Raw genomic sequence first — 27184 nt, 5'->3', positions numbered from 1 at the left:
TTTCGTTAAAGTGGCCGAGTGACTTGACAAGCCAGCTGCTACAAAACGTCCACCAGTTGTCTTTTCTCTTTTTTTCCAGTGGCTAATAAAAGGAGCAATATGATGAAAGAGGTTGTCAAATTTAAATGCTGACACTCAGAAAAAGACTCAGTCAAAATGCTTTTTCTTCTGGTTTTCAAATGGACTAAACAAGAATGGTATTTCTTTCATTTTACTTTTTTTGTTGTTGTTGTTCTAGAAAGAGCTGAAAATGTTAAAATGTTAACGTCAACTGTGAGACGGGAGGTCTGGAATCTTAAACTTTAAACAGTGTTATGGGGAATGGTAAAGGATAGAGGCTCGCAGGGGGGTAACGTGTAGCGTGGACCAAAATCGCGTTTGTCAGCTCCTGTTGGGTGGTGGCGCTGAAACAGAAGAAAGAAGATGGAATCTACCATAGACTGTATATGAAAGATGAACGTAGCCCTGAACTAACCTTTAGCGTAGTGTGGATATCGTCTTTTTCTCATGCATTTCTTATTTTTTGTGCTTGATATTAAAATGAACTGACTGTGTCTATGTTTAGAAGCAACTTTTGTAAATCACCTGTGAAATTCACCACACCTATGAGCTCTATTCGAGGATTTTGCCTTGTTTAGTAAATTGGGCTTAAATCTGCTTTTGTTCAAACAGCCACCAGGGGGCAGCAGGGGTCACAAAATGAAGCCGGGTTGTGTTGAAGTCAGGCCGCTCCCTCCATCTAAACCCTCAATAAACACTTTTATGATGCATTTATCAATTTCTACTTATACAACTCACTGAATACAACGTGATGTATATTTTGTAAATTATAATCCCCATTAGTGTTCAGAAGAAGAACAAAGCAGAGAACTGCAAGGTTGGCCTGCCCTAACGCACTTATGGTAACTACAATATAAGCATGCAGTGTTCTTCCCTGTCACAGATCTTACTCATCTTTACACCAGGAAATGATTCTAATGTGCCAATGTTGAACCAAAAAAGGGAGAAAGAAAATAGTAAGTGTGTATCTGTACTACCAACTCCTGCAGAATCTTTTTGTTTCTTTTAAACACAAGAGTTTTAAATCTGGGAGCTGACCACCTACTCGCCGTGTGCATACAGTACATTGTGTAACGCCTACACAGTTCAAACAACAGGCAGCAAACGCCGGCTCTGGGGATGTGGACTGTGATGAGGTGAGGGTGGGACACAATGCGAGGATGACTTAAGAAGTGCACATTTCATCCGCTGATCTTTGTTACGAACCCTCCGCTGCGGTCGTGAAGGTTTAGGGGCGACTGTAAGACCGAGATCAGAAAAATGTGGATGTGCTCATAGAATAAGAATCCAGACAGAGCCGCTGCTCCTGAGTTTTAAAGACTGATAAGGACACATCCCAGGGCACGAATTTCAAAAGGACGAGACCCCGAGACAGATCCGAGCAACAAAGTTCAAGTTCAAGTTCAACTTTATTGTCACTTCAACCATATACAGTTTAAAAATACACAGTGAGGCGAAACAACGTTCCTCCAGGAACCAAGGTGCTACAAGACAAGTTAGTGCAAAAAAAAAATAAATAAATAATAATAATAATAATAATAATAATAATAATATATAATATATCTAGTAATAATATTGTGCAAAAGAGCATTTACAGGTTGGTGTGTGCGATGGTTTGGTGGTGTAGGTCAGTGTGTTTGCGCTTGTGTTGGTTAGTCAGTCCAGTCTCAATGTTTTGAGGTATTTGAGTTAAGCTGAGTGATAATGTTAGTGTATGTGTGTGTGTGCGTGTTTATCAGTCAGTCCCTTTTTGCTGAGGAGACGGATGGCTTGTGGAAAAAAGCTGTTGCACAGTCTGGATGTGCGTGCCCGAATGCTTCGGTACCTTTTTCCAGATGGCAGGAGTGTAAAGAGTGTGTGAGAGGGGTGTGTCCGATCAGCCACAATGCTGGTGGCTTTGCGAATGCAGCGTGTGGTGTAGATGTCCTCAATAGAGGGTAGAGAGACCCCGATGATCTTCTCTGCTGTTCCCACTATCCGCTGTAGGGTCTTGCGGTCTGATATGGCACAGCTCCCAAACCAGACAGTGATGCAGCTGCTCAGGATGCTCTCAATAGTTCCTCTATAGAAGGTGGTCAGGATCGGTGGTGGAAGCCGGGCCTTTCTCAGTCTTCTCAGAAAGAAGAGACGCTGTTGGGCTTTCTTGTGCAGGGAGCTGGTGTTGAGGGACCAGCCGAGGTCCTTCTCCAGGTGTACGCCCAGGAATTTGGTGCTGTCAACGATCTCCACAGAGGAGCCGTTGATGCTCAGCGGTGAGTGGTCGCCTCGTGTCCTCCTAAAGTCAACAACCATCTCTTTTGTCTTGTCAACATTCAGAGACAGGTTGTTGTCCTTACACCAGTCCGTTAGTCTCTGCACTTCCTCTCTGTACGCTGACTCGTCGTTCTTGCTAATGAGACCCACCACGGTCGTGTCATCAGCGAATTTAATGATGTGATTTGAACTGTGTGTTGCTACACAGTCATGAGTCAGCAGTGTGAACAGCAGAGGACTGAGCACACAGCCTTGTGGGGCCCCAGTGCTCAGTGTGGTGGTGCTGGAGGTGCAGTTCCCGATCCGTACTGACTGAGGCCTTCCGGTCAGAAAGTCCAGGATCCAGTTGCAGAGGGAGGTGTTCAGGCCTAACAGGCTCAGCTTTCCGATCAGTTGTTGGGGGATGATCGTGTTAAATGCTGAGCTGAAATCTATGTACAGCATTCGGACGTGTGAGTCCTTCTTGTCCAAGTGTGTCAGGGCAAGATGGAGTGCAGTGGAGATGGCGTCGTCCGTTGAGCGGTTATGGCGGTATGCAAATTGCATTGGGTCCAGTGAGGGGGGCAGCAGGGTCTTGATGTGTCTCATGACGAGCCGTTCGAAGCCCTTCATGATGGTGGGTGTAAGTGCGATAGGGCGGTAGTCATTGAGACAGGACACAGAAGACTTCTTGGGCACGGGGACGATGGTGGTGGCCTTGAAGCACGTGGGGACAACGGCACTGCTCAGAGAGATGTTGAAGATGTCGGTGAGAACATTTGCCAGCTGATCAGCACATTCTCTGAGCACTCTGCCTGGGATGTTGTCTGGTCCAGCAGCTTTACGTGGATTGACTCTGCGTAGAGTTTTCCTCACCTCAGCTGTAGTGAGACACAGGACCTGGTCGTTCGGAGGAGGGGTGGTCTTCCTCGCCGCCACGTCGTTCTGCCTGTCGAACCGAGCATAGAAGTTGTTAAGCACATCTGGGAGGGAGCCGTCACTGTCACAGGCAGGTGGTGTCGTCCTGTAGTTAGCGATGGCTTGTAAGCCCTGCCACATGCGTCGTGTGTCGCCGCTGTCCTTGAAGTGGTTGTGGATTCTCTGGGCGTGTGCGCGCTTCGCCTCTCTGATGGCCCGAGAAAGTTCAGCCCTCGCTCTTCTAAGCGCCACCTTATCTCCCTCTTTGAAGGCAGAGTCTCGGGTCCTTAGAAGTGCACGCACTTCCGCAGTAATCCACGGCTTCTGGTTGGGTCGTGAGATGATGATCTTGGAGACAGTGACGTCATCGGTGCACTTGTTGATATAGCTGGACACTGATGATGTGTACTCCTCCAAGTCAGTGAAGTCGCCGTAAGTTGCAGCCTCTCTAAACATGTTCCAGTCAGTGCTCTCAAAACAGTCCTGAAGAGCAGAGATGGCTCCTGCTGGCCAGGAGGGACTACATGTCCCACCAGGCATCGGAAAGCCTTGGGAATCACACAAGAAGAACTGGGGGAATTAAAAGAATGGAACAAGCAACACAGGCCTTTTTGGCGCTACTTCCTCGTTGACTTAAACAGGTGATAAGAAGCGGGTGGATGAAATTCTGTAGCATCGGGCACAGATCAGAAGAACATTAAGATGTTTAACAAAACCTGGACTCAAACTAAGCATAGTTTGAATTCTGATGTGAAGGTTTTTGTCAATGACAGTTGAAAAATGTGTCCAACAGGCAAAACATGGTAAGGTTAAGCAGCAATCACACTACAGGCTGTATTTCCTCAAATGTTGCAGCCCTTTGCAGCTTTAAGCTCTCTTATCTTCCATTTTACATCCCTCGCTTCCTTTTTTATGGCCGCTGCTGTCCTCTGTGCAAAATAACAATATAGTAAAAAAAAAAAAATTTGGTTTGGACTCAGATAGCAGGAAAATAACCTGATTTTCATAGTCTGCTGCGCAACATGGTCGAAGCAAACCATCTTTTCTGTCAAAAATCCATAACTCTGCAGGATGTTCACTTCAACCAATCACAAAGCGAGAGTCTTGCCAGTGCTCCCCTCCATCTCCCCATGTCCCTCAACGATTTTTTTCCCCCCCTCCTGCAACACACAGACACACACACCCTGCCGAGCAAGAGACTCTAGGTTGGCAGATGAGTAGTGCTGTCATTTGTCAGCTACATCCCAGAGGTAACATAAGGGATAGGCCACACAAGTGTGTATCTGCACGGGCAAGTGTCTGCGTCTGTGTGTATGTCAGCTAAATTGGGCGTAGCGGTGATGTTGTAGGGAATGATCAAGTGATTGATCCAAAATTTAGTCCAATGCTTCCCGGCTTGAACTTTATGAGTGATGAGAGGGAGGAGGAGGCGGGGAAGAGGATGAAGAAGGAAGGAGTGGTGTAGAAAAAGGCAAACAAACAAAGAAGTGAGTTTTCCTCTAAGGCTGAAGGTGATACACCATGGGCAGAGTTCACAGTCTCAGTGTGCATACATTTAAATATGTTCTCATCTTTTTAATCATACTCGCTGCGCCCACTGAAATGAGCCCAGCCCGGCTCATGTGTGTGAATATGTTATTTCACAGTCTGAGATTTATTCTTGGGAGAGAGCCTCTTTAACTTACAGTACCATTAACTAGTCCAGTGTAATGCACTACTGCCATCCAGTGGTGGTGCAGTGGAGTCGCTCGCTTCCAGTAACAACTTTAAAAATACATCGAAAATCGTATGCAGAATCTTCAAAAAGCTTTTTTCCCCCTCTTTGTGTTCAGCTTGAACTATGGCAGCCCTGTTCCCCGAAACACTCAGATATAGATGTGCAGAGATCATTTATATCATTCATATCCACACATGCATGCAGTCCCACTCAAACTGCATTGGGCAGTGCAGCCCTGATGTCATCCATTACACAGTGATCTCCATTAATAGGGCACTCCAGTGGCAGGCTAATTCAAGAGACTGATTAGCATAAGTGAGCAATGGCTTTCATTAGCCTTATCAAGGATTCATAACACTGACCAAAATGAATGGGATCCTCGGCACGCTGTCCGAGGCGAGCACTGAAGTCATTTACTCAGGCGGCATTTTCTCTGCACTGCTACTGACACACACACAGAGCACACGTGTAGTGTGTTCGTTTTATTTTTTAAGGAAGTGGAGGCCACAGTTGCCCACTGGATTTGATGATAGTGAGACGAGTTGTTGTTGTTGCCCCGTTCTTGACTGTTTCCAGCTGCTCAGCAGTCCCGGGTCTACTTCTTCTGCATTTTTTTTATTTTTTATTTCATGATGGGTTTATTCTACCACGAAACCGTGCTGTCGTAACAGATGTAGTATGCTGTTTAGTCTTGCTGAAATATGTAAGCCCTCCCCTGAAAGAGAGATAATGTGGCTGGGAGCATATGTTGCCTAAAACCTGGATATACCTTTCAGTGCTGATGGAGGCTTTGCCAAAGTCAGAGATGCAGGCTTTTGGACTGAGCACTGACAATAAGTCAGATGGTGCATCTCCTCTTCGGTCTGTGGACACAGTGTCCATGTTTTTACAAACAATTTAAAATTTTGATTCATTTGACCACAGAACTGCTTTCCACTTGTTCAGCTTCGTCACGTTCCTCTTCACTTTGTGGATGTCAGGAGGTGTTCCTGAGCTAATGCACTGATTTCCATGACAGTTCTGCAGCCCAAATGCTACGAACATCCAAATTGACTCATTTTTGGCCTTGTCCCTTGCACACAGAGATTCCTCCAGATTCTCAGAATGTTTTGATGATATCATGAACTGCAGATTGTGAAAACTTTAAAAACTTACATTGAGGAATATTATCCTAAAACTGTTCCACAATTTTTAAACATTTTTTTTTTTTTGCAGATTGGCAAACCTCTGCCTGTGTTTACTGCTGAGGAACTGGCATCAGACCAAGAGAGGTGTTAAAAATTATGCAACAGAACTGCTGCAGACAGCTTAGCAGTATGTGTCTTTAAATCCAAGATAACAAAAAGAGCACTGTAGGAACTGTGTGCACAGGCTCTCAGTAAGACTGGAAAACATCCTCTATGGGCTATTAATGACATTGGCCTGGAATGTAAACGTGTGAGAATGCTGACTGCATAAATGAACAGACCTATCAATATCACAGCTCTATCATATATTTACGTCTCTAACGTATTAATCCCTGATTTGCCACTCAGCATAGAGTGTGAATATAAAAGTGAAGGATTTCAGGAACTTAAGAAGTTAAGGCTTTTTTTTTTTTTTAAATGATGCACATGCATTTCATTTTGTTATCAGTCTTAGGGGCAATTTTAAGGGGAAGATTTTTCTGTGAAGACGCGATCCAAATGATGGTTTTCTGCTGGACCTCGTCTGCTTAACGCACACCCGTGGATTCAGTTTGAAATCGGCTAAAATCAGACATTTTTAGATAGGCCATGTAACAAAACAACCGAGTATAGATTTTATAGACGCCATATTGGACATTAATCCCAGCTGTCTCCATGCCAACAGGGGAGCGAAGGCCTTCCCGCTCTCGTGGTTTGGGTTGGGCCACTAAGTTAAAGACCATAAAATGTGTTCGGAGCAATAAATTGTTTCAACCAAGTGAAAGGATTTTTGCCTGGACAATCAATTTTTGGATGAAGTTGCGAGTTGTGCTATGTTGCTGTGGCCTTCCTGAGTCAGTGTAATGCTGAGTGGGATGCAGTGTGTGTATGCATTTATATTGACACTGGGGTGTCTGGTTGAGTAATGGGGGCATAGCAGAGTTTAGATGGCTTCTATCCTCCTTCCTATCCAATCCTGGAAAGGGTCATCACTCATACAGAGTGAGGGGGAGGCGGTGTGAGCGGGTGACAGTGTTAGTCCAGGAAGGAAGGAGTAAAAAGGTGAGGACGTGTGCAGTGGCGAGAGAACGTGGCACACAAGAAAGACACTTGCTCTTGTTTGGGATTGTACAACCTTGAACCGCACAGCTACCAGCAGAACCAGTACAAAGCCAAAAACACACTCCGATCTCTGCAATCAGTGCAGAGATCTAGTCTCCCACCACACACAGCAGTAACACTGTGTTCATCCCCCACTGCCACTGAGTTTGGTGGACAAATAAACAGAAATTGTCTCTTTTGGGCAGTAATCCATGTCTTGGATTCACACCAGCACTTGGTTTGTGCTTTGTGTGTTGCTCTGCTACAAATTACGTCCTGGCAGATGAACGCCACATCCAGAACTTCAACGGTAAACAGCTCCGCTTTCATTTTGTCAGAAAATCAAACCCAGAAGACAAATGATAAACAAACAGCTACAGGCTGTGCAGCTTTTGTGCCGTTTTCTCTAGTTTTGGTCGGGGATACGATGTAGAGCACGGCTCTCGCGGGTCTATCGAGATAAAGAGAGAACATAATTCATTCATCCTGAGAGGTCACGATGTTTGTCAGCGTGAGTTCTCACCGAACAGAAGGCGGCAAACGATGTTCAAGTTAAGAGAAATCCTAGAGCTGCTTGAAAGACCGTGTGTAATAGAACAGCTTCGAGATGTTTCAGTGACGATTTCTGCGAGAGATGTGAACCTTTACTTTTTACGTCGCTGAGAGTCACAAATAATGACAGCTATGTTAGCAGTGTTTTCTGGGTAGTACAAAAAGAAAACATTTCAGCTCTGGAATAGCACATGTAGCAAAAATGCTAGTTCACAGCTGAAGTAGCTAACATTGATACCACTGACCAACACTTTAGGAACACTTTCATGGTCATTATAGCTCACGCTTCAGCAACACTGCAGTATGAAACAGCCATCATGAAATTTAACCTGGTCAGTGCTCACGTTATTTTTTTATTTTAGTTGGGACAGTGCATGTTAAAAAAAGAAATTACATGAATGTAAACATACAAGATTATAGCCAAAGGCTAATTACCATCTGTTGCCCAAAAAACATATTAAAAATGGACAAGTAATTCATAAAAAAGTTCATAATTTATACATAATATGTTAGCATTAGCCATGTAGCAATTAGCCACATTAGCCATCTGTTATCATTAAAAATATATCAACTAGCTGACTGCAGTTAGATCAAACATGAATAATTATTTCTTTATTAATTATTCATGTTTAATAATTAATTATTTGTTTAATAATTTATTAAACATGAATAAACATGAAAATATTTTTACTGTGACAATACAAGAAAATTATCTAAATTTGCAAAATAATCAAATTTTAATCTGAAAATTACTTATTTTGATCAAACTTATAACTCATGGGAAAATCTGTTTAAAATATATGTTAATCTTTTCAATATATGTCTCGGTTGCTATAACTTCTGTTGCTGCAGGATCAAATTCTTCTCTGTGGTACTGAAAATAGTATTGCATTTGAAATTCCAGTATCGTGACATTGCTGTCCTAATGACTTGATGCTACTTTGTGTGACTTGGCATATGTAATTCACATTTAAATGCAGCAGTGAAGTCTTAATTTTGCCATGCAATATGAATGAAAAGGGAGAAAATTGAACCTTTGAGTAATTGAGGGAAAATTGTTGACATGAACATAAATTACAGGCAAAGAGCAATTTGCTTTAGCGATGATATGTCTTGTAAAAGGAAGCAAACCAAAACACAGTACATAAAAGTAAAAAATAATTTATTTAAAAATAGATTCAATAAAACAATAATTTACATGTAAAAGACCACAAAGGTTCCCACACTGGATTACAACTGTGAGGTTTCAACAGAAGCAAAAAGAGAAACATCTTTTCCTTGACAGTAACTTACATTTATCTTTAATCAAAGCAATAAATTAAAACCAACTTTGAACTTATGCACTCAAAATCAAAAGGACCCTCCAAATCTTAGGAGACAAGGTGCTACGTTGCCAGCCGCTCCCTTCTGATCGCACGGTCTAAACACTTCAGCGTGTCTGATGTTTCTGGCCGTATCCAGCGATCGGTTTCTATAGACCCCTGACGATTATGAAGAGAAAACCGCGGAGGAGAGTCGTCGTCGTTAGACAGATCCAGCGGTGCTGAAGAAAAACAAGTGAACACAGAAAACACACATCTTCACTGCTACAATGCATGCTTTATATAAGAACAAATATTTGCTAAATATATATTGTTAGTTTGCAGGTTTACATGAACGATGCTGTACTTACTGAATCGAGCAAACTTCAAACCCATTAAAAATCCTAATGCAGAATTTTATAATGATCGATATATTAGACCCTGAGCTTCATAATCCTGAAGATGGTCTGAATGCTGGTCTGGGCTTTTATACAACGAGAAACATATTTACACAAAAAAATATGAAGTCGTACCAGCTGTGTTGCCACGACGACTGAGAGCCTGATGACCCGTCCTGTTCCGGTTTCCCCATTCCCCATCCTCATTCTGCCGCTGTCTGGTAACTGCGTGGCCGGAGTAATCATCATGATGACCAACAGGGTGGCCAGAAGCAGCTCGCTCCTGAAAAAAGGGAAGAAAAAAGTTAAAACTTCAGCAAATAAACTTCGTGTTTGACCAGGACTCGCGGATGGTTTTTAAGAAGAATACCTGTGGGCGCTGTGACTGTCTGGAAAGCCTCCTCCTCTCCCGGGCCGACAGCTGACGAGTCTTCTCGGGTTCTGGGGTTTGCAGCACTGACGAGCCATCGCCCAGAGGGTCTTAACACACACACAACCAAAGTCAGTCATTTCAAACATCGCTGCAACTTTTTATGTGATCCTCGTCACTTAAAGCATCCTCGACATTAAAAAGTTCCAGATGTCATTTTGCAGTATACAGTTTGGCCCCACTGAAATAAACTTTCTCAACTTGAAAAGTTAGATACATTCAGGTGTGCGTCATACTTCTCCAGCATGAGCTAAACAACACAAACAAACAAAGCAGGAGGTAAATTATGTTTGTGATCCAGAGAACAAGCGATGTCAGTACTGTAACAGCTCAAAGAATTCGGGATGGCTGTCTGCCATGAAGACTCGGGTCTTGTGAAGTCAGTGAAACGCCTGCAGCTCTATGACTCAAAAGGAGAATGTGGATTTCACCAGCAGTAAAATGCTTTTATTTCACCATGTCTTACCAATGAAAGCACTCTCTGACTCCAGCAGAGAACCTCTTGCAGATCCCCTGGTCTCGCTCCTCTGAAATACACACAGCTCTTTTCACAGTTCCACTCTAATAACTACAAGCTGGTGGATACGGTACAAATCACAGGATTTTTGTGCAGCTTAAACATTATTTCTCACCAGTAGATCATTTTGCTGTGGTGGGGACAGGTCGAAATAATCTGCAACACAAGTAGGATATTCTTTATTATCAACAATGGATGGCACTTTGGCTGTTGAAAAGTAATAACAGGGTAAAAAAAGTAATTGAAATATAGTCTGACCGTCCTGGACCGTAGACCTCTGGCTGCTCAACTGGTGATATGAATCCCTGTAGTCCCGCCTCCGTCTGCTGGTCCCACCTACTTCCTCTAGTTTAGGAACTTCACTGGAGCCCAACCTCGATTCTTCATCTACCACATTAGAAGTAAATGTAAACATATAATAGTGAAGTAATGTTGTTACTAATAGAGTACAGTCAACACTTTGAGATCACTGTGTTACCTCTGTACTTGAGCTGAAGGGAGTCGTGGATTCGTAACAAATTTCGTGGCTCTGTATATCTGGAGTTAGGCCTACGAACTGGAGCCTGGAGCCTCAGCCTGGCCATATCAAACACATCCACCACAGCACGCTCGCGATACCTGGAGGAATGGAAACAGGTGTACGCACAGAAATATCAGTTTCTATGGAAGAGCAGATCAGTCTTTTGTCTGAGTTTGGCTTGTTCTGCTAGACAATGCCAAGGATCAACGATGGTCAAAGCGATAAGCAGTAGGTCGCCAAGCTTTTTAGCTCATTTCCATGATTGAGTCATTCAGCTACATGTAGTCTGCCTCACTGTAATTTCATGTTGCATCTCCACATATACCAACACAAACATGTCTGGATCTTTATGCTCGTGTGTGCAGAGTGGCACACTGACTCATTATGATCAAATGAGAGACGAGATGGAGGTTATTTCTGACTGCTGGTTTGATTTTTAAATTCAATAAGTCTGCACTTGCACAGATGCTTGTTTATTTCATCTCCTCAACTCCCACCCACCCCACCGCCCACTTTTGTCAGTGGGAAACTGTTGTGTGTTCTACAATGAAGAATGAGAAGACGGACAGGTGAGACACTGTAAACATACAAAAAGACTGTACAAGCACAACTATACAAAGCATTAACAGCCACTTGCATCTCTTCAAGAGGTTGTTAACATAAATACCCAGGCAGCCAATCACATCAGAAAGGGAAGGAAAGGTGGTTTAGGTCACTTTGAACATTGAATAGCTGTTGGTGCCAGACAAACTGCTCTCAGTATTTCAGTAACTGCTCATCTGCTAGAATTTTCCCACACAAGCGGGAACCAATCAGCTAAGTAAAGACAAACGACAGTCCATCATTACTTTAAGAACTGAAGGTCAGTCAGTGCGGAAAATTTCTAAAACTTTGAATGTGTCCCCAAGTGCAGCCGCAAAAACCATCAAGCTCTACAATGAAACTGTCTCACATGAGGACGCCCCAGGAAAGGAAGACCAAGAGTCCCTCTGCTGCTGAGGATACATTCATCCGAGTCACCAGCCTCAGAAATCACAAGTTAACAGCAGCTCAGATTAGAGCCCAGATAAATGCCACACAGAGCTCCAGTAGCAGACACATCTCTACATCAGCTGTTCAGAGGAGCCTTTATGGTCAAATAGCTGCTAAGAAACAACAACTAAGGAAAAGTAACAAGCAGAAGAGATTTGTCTGGACCAAGACAAACACAAGGAGTGGACATTAGACCAGTGGACATCTGTGCTTTGGTCTGATGAGACAAAATTGAGATCTTTGGTTCCATCCGTCGTGTCTTTGTGCGACACAGAAAGGTGAACGTTGGTTTCTACATGCATGGTTCCCACTGTGAAGCATGGAGGAGGTGGTGATGGTGTGGGGGGGCTTTGCTGGTGACACTTTTGGGGATTTACTCAGAATTGAAGGCAGACTGAAGCAGCATGGCTACCACAACATCCAGTAGCAACATGCCATCCCATCAAGTTTGCATTTACTTGGACCATCATTTATTTTTCAACAGCACGACCCCAAACACACCTCCAGACTGTGTGACCGAGAAGGAGAGTGCTGGAGTGCTGGCGCCTGATGGCCTTGCGTCCACAGTCACCTGACCTAAACCCAGTGCAGATGGTTTGGGATGAGATGGAGCGCAGAGTGAAGGAAAAAGGACCAACAAGCGCTCAGCATCTATGGGAATTCCTTCAAGACTGTTGGAAAACCATTTCAGGCGACGACCTCATGAAGCTCATGGAGAGAATGCCAAGAGTGAGCAAAGCTGTAAGCAAAGCAAAGGGCGGCTGCTTTAAAGAATCTAAAATATCAAACATTTTTTGAGTTATTTCACAATTTTTTATTTACTACATAATTCCATGTGCTCATTCATAGCTTTGATGCCTTCAGTGAGAATCTGCAACATAAACAGTCATGAAAATAAAACCATTAAAAAAGAAGGTGTAACAAAACTTTTACTGGTATTGTAGCTCAATGTGAATGATAGTGTGTATTAAACACTCAGTTTCACTTGCTAACTTCACTCTTCTCCACGTCTTTCTGAAGGACCAACAACAGCACAACTAAGAGCAATCTGTAACACAGTCTCCTGGTGACAACATGAAAGCAAAAGCCTGCAAAGCTGCTGTCGACAAACACAGAGAAGAACACTTTTGGTGGTTACAATATGAAATATCTAAGTATGCAATGTGCATTAACTGATGCACAGCTACATCCAATATGAAGTCCAGTAAATGTATATGCATCCATTAGTATGCCAAAGGTTACAGCATGAGTGATGAATGTGTTTTACCTGTTATTCAGAGGAGAGTCTAAATCCTCCCAATCCGCCTGCTGCAGGTCACCCTCCAGGCGTTTTTGTTCATTGCGGAGCTGCCGACGCAATGCTGACAGCTCACTGAACAGATCGCAACGGTCTCCTAAAACACACACAGTCTATAGCTGATACAGTGTTTTCAATATCATTACCCTTCTCAGCACCAACAAAACGTAAAGAAACACAGCCGAGTCGATGTGTAAGAAAGGACGGATCACTCTAAGTGTCAAAGAAAATGTAACACTGTTTATGGGAGACTGAGCCCAACACAAAGATCCTGCAGATATGATCAGAGGCGTCTATGTTTGCTCTCACACAGTACCTGCAGCTCGCAACTGGTTCCTACAAGCAGGGACGGGAGGGGACTGCAGACCGGACAGAGACCGCTCCTTAAAAACAAAAAGATTAATTCACAAAGGATTTTAGCAGAAAATATTCTATTACAGAGAAATAAATTAAACATTTTCTAACTTTTAAATAAACTGGACCAAGAAAAGTCTTAAAAACAGTGCAGCTATAGTAGCCTGTGTTTAAGCCTTTCAAATATTAAATACAAAACACTGCTGGTAACATTCTGTCATTGAGTCTTGACTTTAATGCCTTTCACATCATCATTCATCACAGTACAGATGTGATCTGTGCAAACACTTGTAGAAAAGACTTGTTGCAGGTAGTTAGCACCGGCTAACTGTGACCTGAGTAACTCTGAAAAGCTATGCATAAGAGACATGAAATAAATGTGTACATGTGCAACAGACTGAAACTTACACAGAAAGTGTTACTCAGTCTGGATGAGTAACATTAGCATAACAACTTTTACAAAAAACCTCTGGGTGCATTCAACCCTCAAACATGTTCACATAAGATAAACCAACCTCAAGATGCTGTCAGACTAATGGAAGTGAGTGTAAGAGACTTACAGACGATGGGACTGTAGAGTGTTGGCTGTCAGCAGTGGGAGGTCTGGGGGTATACTGGTGAAGGCCACGTTTCTTCTGCAGAGTGGGGATTGGAGGTGAGGGTTCCCTGTAGACCTGAAGACACACAGCTTGTGATTTACTACATAAAACTTTAAAATACTACAGTTAATATAAGCCAACTGATTATTTGAAACTTATTGTTCAGAATATTTGGAAGAAGGGTATAGCAGTGTAGCTACAAGAGAAGAAGTCCCTACAAATGGTGACTACCTTCATCTTGACCTAAGAACACGATTGAACACACACACACACACACACACACACACACACACACCTTTGTGAATTAATCTGTGTGCTCTATTTAATCAAACATATTGATATAAAAACTGTTTCATTTTATTTTTTTCCACATCATCATGTTTATATTGCTCTGCTGTTAATAGTATTTTGGTGCTTTGAGAATATCTTTTTCAGAAACCATCATGCCAATAAAGCAGGACTGAAGTGATCTGAACCACAGGGCTGACAGGCTTGTCCATCTGTCAGAGTGTCCTTGGACAAAACATTGAACCCCAACTAATTGCTCCCAGTGCTCACACCAGCACCATGCACGGTAGCTCAACTCCGCTGGTGTGGGAAGGGATAAACCAAATAGTGGCACTGTTTGGTCTTTGGATCAAAATAATGAAGGGGTGTCTTCAAATAATTCAAGTGAACACACAGACACATACAGTATTTGTATGTTGGTGGTCAGCAGTGTTGGGGAGTAACGGAATACATGTACCGCCGTTACGTATTTAAAATACAAAATATGAGTAACTGTATTCCGTTACAGTTACCGTTTAAAAAGGTGGTATTCAGAATACAGTTACTTTGTTGAAATAAATGGATTACACTGCGGTACTTTCCTGTTTCATTTTGTCACGGGTCAGGACTGTTTGGGCTTTGTTTGACAGCTACGTGCTGTTGTTCCAGGCGGCAGCGTTACGGTTGCCATGGTTACAGGGTGACGCTCTCTCTCTCTGCGACAGTGTGTTTCCATACTGTACAGTAATGCCACTGTTTTGCACATGTCTCACTCTGTATATTTTATTTTATTTATTTTAAATATTCTACTTATTGTTTACTCTATTTAATTTGTAAAATATGTGTACACACACACACACACACACGTAGAAAAATATTTAGTATACACATCCAGAAATACATATACTATTATATATTGTACATATATTTATTAGTTTCAGATGTAGCCATTCTTGTATTTTGCTTGTTTACATTATTGTATTTTGCACAACTCTGTTGCTTGTGAAGCTCGCACACAAGAATTTCACTCACATGTGCTGTACCAATGTACCTGCACATGTGATGTGACAATAAAAGTGATTTGATTTGATTTTGATTTGGGTGAGAGAGCGCCTTGTTGTTGTTGTTGTTGTGCTAAGCTAACAGGCAGAATGCTACAAGCATAGCTCTAAAGAATGTAGCATCATGGGCAGTGTAGTCCGTGTTGCAGGGAGAATGGACTGCCATACACGTTATGTGTCTGTGAGCGCGAGGAGGGAGAAAAAGGGGAGTGGAAAGGTACGAGTTGTCATCGAGGAAAAACGAGAGCTGGAAGCATGTAAATATAATAATAACCACTGCAGCCAAGAAGAGTGCCTGACGAGCCCAGTTGTAAGTAAGCTATTAAGACTCGACTGTACACCGTGTTCGTGTTTTCCTCCGAAAACAATAAGTTCCGTTGGAGCAGCCTTTCAACGTCTCTCTCTGTCTCTCGCAAGAAAAGTTGACCCACACAACAAAGTAAAGCTATTTTTCGGCTACGAGCCGACAGGGACCCCGCCGTATTAGTCAGAGGTCCCTTTACTACAGTTCGGAGTCGCGGACCTTCAGTAATAGTAATAAATCACACAGCAACAGTACATTCACGTTGTTGTAAAAAGCATGATAATATATTAAGTAATCCAAAGTATTCAGAATACGTTACTGTCATTGAGTAACGTAACGGAATACGTTACAGAATACATTTTGGGGCATGTATTCTGTATTCTGTAATGGAATACATTTTAAAAGTAACCTTCCCAACACTGGTGGTCAGCTGGTCACTGGTTACAGTCTTTGTAGTTATGTGTGTCTTGAAATATGAAACATAAATACAACACCTGAGCAGACATTTGGTCACATGGAGGATGATGACTTTTATTCCTGAACATCAGATGTCTGCTTCGCATCTCATACTTCTGTTCCTTGTATAAACTGACTTTAACCCTGACAGTACTACAAATTGTGTTTCACAATAAGTGTAAACAGTTAACAAAAGTGAGCAATGGAGTTCATTTTGTTCATCTGGACTCGGGGAGATCCAACCTCGAGGATCGCGTCCCTCAAAACAAAGACCAGTATAGTAACTGGACTGGTATTTATCGTTCTGCTCAACTTAAACACTCAAAGCACTTTCTCAATCACCCAATCTATACGTGCCTGAGCACTTTCCAACACACACAAACACCTGAGATACTAACCCTGGGGTTCAAGTGCCAAAGCATTGAAAACCGAACAACTTCTGGCTGAGCAGAAGAGCTACCTCATCACGCCAGGACTCAGCCGCCTATTTACCAGCTCATAGTGACTCCGTCTCTGTCCAGGTGTATAAGTTCATCACTGAAGCAGGATCACAGAGTCATGAAGACCATTTATGTGAAAAGGGAATGACCGTCTCTGACCCACCGAGGGGGCGAAAATGTATCTTTCACTATGTTACAATCCTGTGATTTCAGCCATTCCACAGCTTTCTGTGATCAGTACTCTTAGTGATTAATGATTGGGACAATTTGCTTTCTGGGATTTTGTTACCTGGATTATTAAGTAGGCATCAAGTCAAAAGATGGACAGCGTGACACAGCTGTACATCTGTGAACTGACCTCTTCCACCCGTGCCTGTCTCTCTATCTCATACTGTCTCCTCAGTATCGCACTCTCCTTCTCCTCTGCTTCCTTCTTTATCCTCTCAGCTTCCTTCTTCCTCTGTTCAGCCAGCTGAATCAGCTCCTCATTCTTGGCCTTTTGCTGAGAGAAAGAAAAAATATTAGAGGAAGTGCACAAGACAAAGATTTAGGGAAATGAGAAAGACTTGCAATGTGTTATAATTAGAGACCATCACAACATCCGCAATCCCCAGCAACATGATTTACAGTCCAACCTGTGTGCACTTGTTACTACATGCGTGTTCACTCTGTAGGGGTTGGCCAACGCCCATCTCTGGACTCAACCCTGATTTTAAATTCAGCTACACATCTGCACAGTTTCATGACTACATCTTGCACAGAAAAGATCGGTCGACAGACAGGCATAAAAACACCTGCCAAAGTACTCAAAGTGACTTTGGCTACGTTCACACTGCATGTCTTAATGCTCAAATCCAATTTTTTTTTCTGCTTGTTCACACAACAAATAAAATGTGACAGCAAACGCGCTCTAGTGTGAACGGTTCACGGCCCTCAAAGCGGCCGCATGCGCAAAAGAAGACGTCACACACAACACGCTCTGTTTAGACTCAGAGCAAACAGTATTGTTTGACTGATGGCCCTTAATATAAAGACTTCGGACTTTACATTTCCCAATTTTGCTTTAAGTTATAAAGTTATTTTGTTATTTACATTTGGCCTAATAATGATCCTTATTGCTGTTTTAGAGAGGAGCGGTGCTTCAAAGGATAGTTGCAGATTTGTCAGAATCTGTAGATTATACAGTACAAATAAAATGTTCATGTTTCTCCAACGTTGTCTTCCCAACAGTTTCACTGGATGGCCAGGAAGCGTTCCCGATGTCTTCTCCGGCGCTGATAATTGGCGTCTGTCTTGTATCAGTGACGTAAAAGACGGATTTAATGCAACATGACCATTCAAACAGCAGATATGTATCGTCTTCAGTAACACATACAGAAGTGACCCAGATCGGTTTTGTGCCATTCACACTGTCATACCATGATCGGATATGGGTTGCATAGGGTCAGAAAAGTTGGATTTGATGCACTTTCGCCTGCAGTGTGAACGTAGCCTAAGTCAGAGATGAAGCCTTCGATTCGATTGAAACAAATTACCAATCGAGTCGAGTCGAATCAAATCGAAGCCTTTCTATCCGTCAGATTTTAGTTTCTCACCTCCATTTCCTTTCGTTTCTTCCTCTCTTGCTCCTCCTCGTACTCCCTCTGGATGCGAGCCCTCTGCTCTGCCAGCCTCTTCTCCTCCTTCTCTTCCTCCAGCCTGATTCGTTCTCTCTCCTCTGCCCTTTTATGCATTTTTTCCTCGATCTGCAAACAAATGCAGGCTGATAAAGAACTAAACCAGCGATTTTCAACAAGACAGCGTAGCATATAATACCGACAGGAGAAATGCCCCCAGCTGCGTAGCCTTTTACCTGCTGTTTGAGGTAAGCTTTGTACTTGTCCTGCTCCTGGAGCTGTTGCTCTGTGGGCTGGCTGGCAAATACTTTGCCTCTGGCAAACTGTGGGGTTTGTACATGGGTGAAACCTACAAAACATGAAACAGATCTTTCAAAATAAACGTATCAGTCTCAATGCTGTTGTTTCTGGATATTCTGATATGCTACTCGGTGGAGATGCCAGTTTCTGAACATTGAAGTAACAGCCAGTTTTAGCCTGTTTTCTTTGTGTTTTATGGCTGTGGTGTCACCAATAATCTGATAGCAAACAAAAGCTAAATAAAGCAAAGTCATATTTCTAGTGCTATGGATGCCACACTACCAGAAACCCTCTCATTGGGGTCCAGGTGCTCAGTCTGGCTGGCTGCCGCAGCAGCTGTGGCTCTCCTCTGCCGCTGCTCCGGGTTGCTGTACGCCTCCTCGTTCAGCTTGTGCATCTGACTGAGATCAGCTGCAGAGTCAGGCAGGCTAAGTTAGAACAGCTCCTCTGAATTCGTTACATGTTGCATACTATAAAAAGACGGTACAAAGCGGGACATACCAATGAGATTTCCAGTGCTGTCCCTCAGCGGCGCTCCTCCTCCACCTCTCCCCCAGGGCTGGTGGTTCTTCATGTCAGCCTCCAGCTGAGCCTCGTAACGCTCCCTGTCCTCCCTCTCCTGACGCCTCCGCTCCTGTTGCTCCTGGATCTAACAAACAGTATTTCTCGGTTTATTCAACACTCATCAAATGTCAGCGATCAACAACTATGTTCCCAAGACACTGTGAAATGTTCTATTTTCACCACAACTATCTGTCCAATTGATGAAAACAGTAAGCCTCAGTGATGAATGTTACCACCGTTTTCTCATTAAATGTGTCAAGATGCCTATTATATAAATTCAAAAACATTTAAAAAAACAAAACAAAAGTAAAACTGAATATCTTGTGTTGACTTCATTTGTTCCAGTTTTCACATTTCAGCTCAGTTTATCAGAAGCTTTCAAACATGAGCTGCAAATATGGAACCAAAAAAAGCAGAAGAATTAAGTTATTACTGCACCAGAACGACAAGGAACCAAAGCACAGCGACGAACTACCTGGAAAACATTTTAGGGAGTCTGCAGTGATCTTGTATGCTAAAGAGAAGACCAGGGGAAAATGCACGCTAAGCAGATGGAAAGAGGATTTTCACAATAAAAGGGGTCAGGGTGGGATTTGGTTATGAAGTAACTGAACAGAGGAGGATCTCAGAATTACTTCTACAGCCAACTCGACTAATACATGAGAAGGATTTTTGATTCCAGATAACTTACAGGGAGCCTTATCCATTTTACCTTGCTGTAAAGCTCACCGTTTCCACTCCTGGAAGCTTCCTGTCAACACATCACACACTAGGATGCAGTGAAATTTCATTACCTTCAACTCTCTACCAATACTGTTTTCAGTCAAATAACAAAGGAGGAGCCCAGCAACATCATCACCACAAACGTCCGTGATGGCCAAATTTATTCACCTTTAAATATCAACGGTGCTGAATGCTTCTCTGGTGATTTAAAGCCCCCCCCCCCTTAATCATATAAATCAAATCCACATCCATCGACATTCTTCTGTGCTTATACTTTAACACTGTTGTTACTAGATTTGCTGTATCACGAGCACCAACAAAATTTAAGTTCTTTGGGTGGTGGCAGCACAAAGAAAAGGGTTCCTTTTATCTCACCTACCTGTTGTTTCAGAGCATCCCTGTAGCTCAAAATCCTTTCCCTGGCTGATCTGGATCTCTCTGAAGGGAACATGTAGGCATGCGATGGTTCAGTAGCCGTCTCGTTGCTGGGCCTGTTAGAGTAGTTGAGACCCGATGAGCACTTTGGTTGGTGTGTCTTACTACCATGTCTTACAGCAAACACAAACAGGAGTTAAAGCCACGTTCTTACCATTCTGTTGGAAACTATAATGAGTTTACTTGGCCTGGGCAGGATTCACTAACATGACTGTGTGCGTGCAGGTATAACAGATATAATTACTGCCATCTTGTCTTCTAGAAAACTGTAAGAGTAGATATTTACTGCATAGGAGGCTCAGGAAAGCTGCTGCCACTGTGCTGGCTCTGAGGGCTGTGGTTACCAAGCTGGCTGGGCACGGCTTCCCCTGGTGGGACATTCCAGTAGGGCGTGGGAAAGCCAGCACCAGGAGCAGGCATGTGCCCGTCTGAAAGAAAATCAATCACATAATAAACTAAAAGTAGAACACCTGTCTAATATACCAATTATACTCAGATCAGGTTTTGTAATGTAGACCAGAAAGTGTTTTTACTCCCATGTAACAGAGACCCGGACTTACAGTAGGCCATGTTTGGATCAAGCATGCTTCTGTTGGCGTAGTGATGTGGCTCTACGTAGGGGCTTCTGTATGCATCACTCACTGAAGGAGGTGGGCGGGGATGAAACAGAGGATGTCTGGGGAGGAACCATTTCAAAACATGTGATTTGTAACTAAATAAATATTCAATCCTGAATGAATTTCTGGATTCAGCTGGGACTGTGACTAGTTAGTGTTTTTTTAAGTGTCTTTAAAGGGTTCATGAAGCCCTGCAACGGTTAATCATTCTAGTTTCTCTTTAAGGTCCTTTTCATTAACTGCAGCTAGGGCCGTGCAATATGACCAAAATCTCATATTTATCGTCCCGACAACGATATGTATCACAAAAATTTTATATTTTCTGTAAACTCTATGAATCTCAGGCAACTCGACTTGCAAAGTGTTTTCAGCTGGGCGTCGTGTACCTGGAGTTACATAAGATGAAATGGCCGCAGTTTTCTTTGTGACTATTTATTACAAGGCGTGCTGCGGGGAAAAGCCTGCTCTAAGGTTTTTGGGGGGGTTTTTTGGCCTCTCATCCGTAAACACTCTGCATACTATTTCACATGATTCTGTTTATTTTGAAAAATCTCAAATCTTCAACTTTATTGTGAAAGGTTTATGTGGAAAATAAACATGCGGATTGTGGAGCCACGCGATCGTTGTTGCTAACGACAACGCATAAAAACAGTCGCTTGTCCGTCTGTAGTGTGGTTACATTAAATATAAAAAAAGGGAGAACTTCAACAAATTCTACAGTGACCATCAAAATGATGGAAAGATTTGCCGTAAACGGTTTCTTTTGTGACACCACGAAACAAACGATAGCGTATAATATGAGACGATAGATGTTTTCATATCGTCATCCGATATACATCTTTATATTGAGCAACGTTAACTACAGTGTTTGTCAATTCTGCTGGATCCAGATTCTCAACACACAAACACGTACTGGACACTGATTCCCAAAACAAAACGCTGTATTATCATTACTGTTTGATCTCACTGACATGAGCCATTATATACTGTTTACTCTTCCACAGCTGCATTCAGTTCATTTAAACATGTCCTGCAGTATGACATCATTGCTATTATTAACTGATTTCGTTATGAAAACAATGCAGACATATTTGGCTCCACTGTCAAACTGTCAACCAACTTGCTGCTCAAGTGTTGCCTCCTGTCCTAATCTTAAGTGTTGCATTATGAAATCATTCAGACTGTAACTGATGTAAAGTTTCGTATTACTACCTAGGGATGTCCATGGACGTCACAGGGTTGGCAGGCTTGCTGTTGAGAGGCAGACCACTTCCACCTAAGCCCAGGGCAGAGCTATACTCCAGCAAAGGGGACGGGAAGGCCACGTGAGCCTGCCCGAGGGGAGGCATTTCCCTCTCTCTAGCACCAATCTTCTCGATGTCAGGTAGAGCACTTGATGATGATCTATCACCTGTGGTTACAGGATCTGACACCTGGGCACCTTTTCTTCTGCTCAGTCCAAACTGTCTGATTCGGTCCGGCTGGATAAAGAAACAGCTGATAAATATCCTGCACAGTGTAAACATTCTCAGAGCAAAGGAGAGTGGCTTATGAGCTGTAAGCTGACCTGTTTCTCAGGGTCATTTATTCCTGTTGCTGCGACTTTCAACTCGAAATATTTTTCCCTGAAACAAAGACAAATTTGTATCCATTTCTGCAGCCACTGCAAGTCATAACTAAGTGCTAAGTGGTGAAATATTTAGGGCTTCTAGTAAGCACCATAAATAAAGACGCACCTCTTCTTGTTGCGGTGCTGCTCAGCTATCTGCTCCTGCAGCTCCTGTCGGTAGCGCTCCTTCCTCCTCTGCAAAGCCTCATGTGTATCAACTGTTCCTGAAAACACGGGACCGCATCTGAAACCTTGAATTCATTTTCCCAATTCTTTTCCACATTTAAAGGGTTCATAAGTTTGTAACTGTATGTTCAGCTGTTTTAACACAAATGATATTTTTTGAGCTGCTCACGGGAAGTCTTTTTACCTATTAAAAGGCCAGTGGCAAACTCAGCATCTGCAGATTTGTTCCGCACTCTGGATGTCTGTCCATCTCTGGTAACACTAGCTGAATCTTCCCTAAACACACAAATAAAATGAGGGAGAAAGAAGTCACTATCTTTAACACTACTTTTATCATAAACACATAAATCAACACTACAAAAACAAAATCTTCTACCTGCCATCGGTCTTTGTAGGTCGTCTCTTCTCATAATTGCCATTAACTGCCATACGTCTTGTGCCTTCAATCAGCTCCACTTCATCTTTACACTCCTCTCCCTCTGACTCCTGGTCCGTTGGCCTCCCCAGCCTGTCTCGATGCCTGAAGAGCGCTGGCGACTGCCTCTCTTCATCCTCAGCTAGGCACAGAGGCCTGTGTAGCGTCCTGCTCTCCTCTGTTAGAGTGGCTACGTCCTTCTGTTTGAGCACAGACAGGCGTGGCTAGAGGACACACCATCATAACAAGGCAACATTGAAGAAATAAACAGAGATCACTAGAAATAAAGAGGCTGCCTTTGTTCTGTCATCCATCCATCCACTTATCCTTTTCGGGGTCGTGGGGGGTGCTGGAGCCTATCCCAGCTATCATAAGGCACACCCAGGGTGCACCCTGGACAGGTCGCCAGTCTGTCGCAGGGCTAACACACAGAGACAGACAACCATGCGCACTCACATTCACACCTATGGGCAATTTAGATTAATCAATTAACCTAACCCAACAAACTGCATGTCTTTGGACAGTGGGAGGAAGCCGGAGTACCCGGGGAGAACCCACACAAACACGGGGAGAACATGCAAACTCCACACAAAAGGACGCCAGCCTGATGGTGAAATTGAACTCAGGGCCTTCTTGTGCGCGAACCACCGTGCTCGTTTTGTCATGTTAGATGAAATCAAGTACAGTAACAAAGCTACTGTCTGATCTGACATTAGATGTTACAGTCTTTCATTATCACATCAGAGTGGATTAATGGACTGTCAAGCTGTCACTACTGCATTTGTACGAGTATCACTTGGAGTAGTGCTGTTTCAAAGTTTACAGCTTTAAATTGCTTATAAAGTTAGATGAAAGCCTTTATTGTTGCAACAGTTTACTCGATGTGTTTAGCTTTCTACGTCAATCGCTGATCTATTGTTTTAGCTTAGTTTTTAACTTTAGTCTTTACTGACATTCACATGGTGTTTGTGCACATATTGAGGTGTCTCCATCTTTTATACACACACTGAAGCTCTGAGCCAACAGAGTTTTACGTAGGAAGGAAAATGTCTGTTTGAGGTGTGACTGTACCAGCGACAGATAGTGCCAGCAAGCAGACATTCTACTGCTGCATCCTGCATGTGAAAAAGGACAGCTTCAGCACTGCCACAACATGATCCTCCCAACAATCACATGTTGATTCATGCAGGACAATGGCTTATGTAACATCTGGTAACATCACAAGTAACCGCTCCACTAAGAGTCGCCCGGATTGAGAATCACTGATGAAAACATGTGTGGGCTCTTTCACAGTGCATCTTAACTGTGTTTATAGTCTTTTGTGTTTATAGTGTTTTGGTAAATAAAAGTGTTTTATTCCAAATGAACAAATGAGAAAATTCTTTTCAGCAGGACTGTTGTCATCTACCATCCACTTTAGCAGCCATTCTGTTCGGCCAAGCATCTAATCTTTAAATATATTAAAATCATAAAAGACATTAAGGCATTTACCTTGACAGGCCTCCTGTTATTGAACTGGAGTAATGGTCCTGCAGTCTCAACACGTTCAAACTGGTTTTTCTGTAACATAAAATAAAAGCAGAGATGAAACAGGTGGTGTAAACCTAATGAACAGACTGTAGCTAGAATCTAAAAACTGGCTTTGATGCTAGAGCTGCGACCTCAGGTGTACAGATAGGTACGCAACAACGCTGATGTTTACAGTAGAGTGTGTAATATTTCATGTGTGTCACTGTATTACATGGAGAACAACTGAAACCTTTGTCTTATTTTTTACTTCATTAACACAGGATTAGCAACATAAACAGGCCGAGCACATGTTCAGTTGGGTTTCTATGTTTCTTATTCCTGACTGTCTTTCAATTGCCACACAACTTTGTCATATTTGTGACACAGCATGACGAGCGCTTTATACAACATGCCTCATTCACCCAATGTGTCCAAGTGCTTTCTATCTAACATCACATTCACACTTTGGGGGTTCAGTGGAATTCAGTATTTTGCCAAAAGGAAGACATCGAATCACCAACCGTCCGATTAGAGGATCTGTCCTACCTCCCGAGCCACCGCCACGGAAATCTGTCTGCAATCTCTCTCAGAACTATGTCTAAAAAAAAATGTAGTTTATTGAACAGTTTCTCACCAATAAACTGCAAAGAAACAATGCTCCATTTTATTCTAAATCCTATACCCAGCAAACTTTTCCACGATGGAGAGAAAAACCCCACTCAGCACAGTCACACACATCTAAAGGTGTGACCTGGTCAGTTGGTGAAATTTGCCTCCTTACTGGAGATTTATACTTAAGCGGGAAATTCATGATATTGCTACGTTGTAACCGCAAAGCCAACTGAAACCCTACATTGTAACTAAAGTGCACCTCCTTGGAAATGTAACTACATGTCGAGGATCAATCTAAGGCCTCACAAATGTTAGCAAATTGCTAGAGGGGACTGATATAGGAATGGATGTGAGGATATCCACAAAGAAGTGGACAAACTCGAAAAAAAAAAGGAAAATGACAACGAGTTGGGACCCAGGTGGGGGGAAAGTCCCAGCATTTTATTTGTAGCTATCAGCTGGCATCATGTATAAAACACAATCACAATGTACTTAACCCATAATGCAGCACACACAAGCATAAATGCCAACAACAATTTCAGCCACTTACATCAGTAATATCTACAAAGATTCCCCACAGAAGTCTAACTCAGCCTCAGAGATGCTAGCAGCTCTCTTTAGGCTGTGATGATAGTGCTGGATGAATTGTGGCAAACTGTGATGTTTGGGTCTACTAAACCCCAACAATTTATAGAATGGAAGCAGTTTGATACCCGAAGAATTCTCAGAAAATGAAAAAGATATGTAATTTTTTTGTAAACCTGAGACAAGTGATAGCTAACTTGCAGCATAAAAGTATAAGTTTAGAATAAGGATCTGACACATATAGATTGAAAACTCAAACTCGCTACAGTGTCACACACACACACATAAACAGAGCAGTGTGTGACAGTCACCCGAGTCATGTAGCGCCTGTAGTCCATACGAAGCTCGTGCTGCAGCCTCTGTTTCTTCCTCTCGTACTCCACACCAAGGGGGAGACCCACACTGCAGCTCTCCTCTGAAAACACATCAACATTTCATAGAGACAGAAGGTAAACAGTGTTATCAGAATCAGAATCAGAATACTTTATTGATCCCTGGGGGAAATTATTTTTTGTTACAGTGCTCCATTTTAAACCAAAACAAATCTCAAGTGACAAGTGAAATACTTAAATAATATTTAACTTAAAGTATGAACTGACGTGACAAATTGTGGCCAGGATCTATACCTCTTCCCTGTGCTTTTGACTTAGGAGGGATGTTCTCCTTAGCAGTAGACCCGTAGCCTCGGTAGGGTTTTGCCTGTCAGTCAGAAGGAAAAGAAGATCCACATTACTTCTTAGTTACAGCATATAACGGCAAAGAGGGCGGCTAAAGTTTAACTTCAATAAACTTCTTATTTGGTCTAAAACGGTGTTGTTTTTCAGACGTTTATCAAAAGGTCTGCCTTGAAAATTATCTATTTCTAACCCACCTTCATTTCCATGTATGGGGGGTCTTGTTCTAAACAGGCTTTATCCTCTGCCACCCTCGCCTTGCGTTCCATGATGAAGTTCTCCAGCTCGTCGTCCATCTCCATCCGGCGAAGTTACACAACCGAGCTGGAAACAACAACTTAATCCTCCTTACAGTGAGCTTACAGAGAGCTCACTGCAGCGAGAACAAATGATAAAAATGTATGTTATACAGGGTTCAGTGCGTCACGGCCGTCACTGATATGAACTGCAGCACACACCGCTTCGCTTGCAAGTCGGTTCTATCACTTTAATTTACTGTTGTCAGGCAACCGGCGTCAAGTTCCAGGCACAGATAGCATTAACCCGCTTAACTGTATTAGCTTAGCAATTAGCAATATAATAATGCAATTAGTATGTAGCATGGAAAGTGCTCGTAA

General features: G+C 42.8%; 1 protein-coding gene across 1 annotated transcript; it reads right to left on the bottom strand.

Moving 5' to 3' along the window:
* Positions 1-9092: 9092 nt before the first annotated feature.
* LOC146638387 (centrosome and spindle pole associated protein 1-like) lies at positions 9093-26869 on the bottom strand. The gene is made up of 28 exons (XM_085368130.1): positions 26765-26869; positions 26520-26592; positions 26205-26308; positions 24679-24747; positions 23149-23411; positions 22957-23048; positions 22714-22810; positions 22545-22602; positions 22190-22458; positions 20921-21036; positions 20647-20788; positions 20305-20416; positions 19894-19953; positions 19140-19287; positions 18921-19049; positions 18575-18687; positions 18318-18467; positions 17081-17224; positions 14156-14269; positions 13558-13624; positions 13212-13338; positions 10871-11010; positions 10651-10779; positions 10508-10548; positions 10342-10402; positions 9816-9925; positions 9581-9728; positions 9093-9289 (listed from the first exon to the last, which is right to left on the bottom strand). Exons 1-28 carry the CDS (start codon positions 26867-26869, stop codon positions 9132-9134), a joined length of 3339 nt encoding a protein of 1112 aa, XP_085224256.1. The 3' UTR covers positions 9093-9131.
* Positions 26870-27184: the final 315 nt, after the last annotated feature.

Source organism: Diplotaxodon limnothrissa, linkage group LG2 (assembly GCF_057381915.1).
Source record: "Diplotaxodon limnothrissa isolate DT_005_m linkage group LG2, D_limnothrissa_male_GT1.1, whole genome shotgun sequence".
Taxonomy (NCBI): domain Eukaryota; kingdom Metazoa; phylum Chordata; class Actinopteri; order Cichliformes; family Cichlidae; genus Diplotaxodon; species Diplotaxodon limnothrissa.
This window is presented reverse-complemented; position numbering and strand designations above follow the sequence as displayed.

Excerpts from the sequence above, each read along its gene's own strand:
- LOC146638387 (XM_085368130.1), bottom strand. The coding sequence starts at position 26,869 with ATGGAGATGGACGACGAGCTGGAGAACTTCATCATGGAACGCAAGGCG. Across the intron at positions 10,780-10,870 it reads CCTTCAGCTCAAGTACAGAG|ATGAAGAATCGAGGTTGGGC; the intron begins GTAACACAGTGA and ends CTAATGTGGTAG. Across the intron at positions 9,729-9,815 it reads GACAGTCACAGCGCCCACAG|GAGCGAGCTGCTTCTGGCCA; the intron begins GTATTCTTCTTA and ends CCCTTTTTTCAG.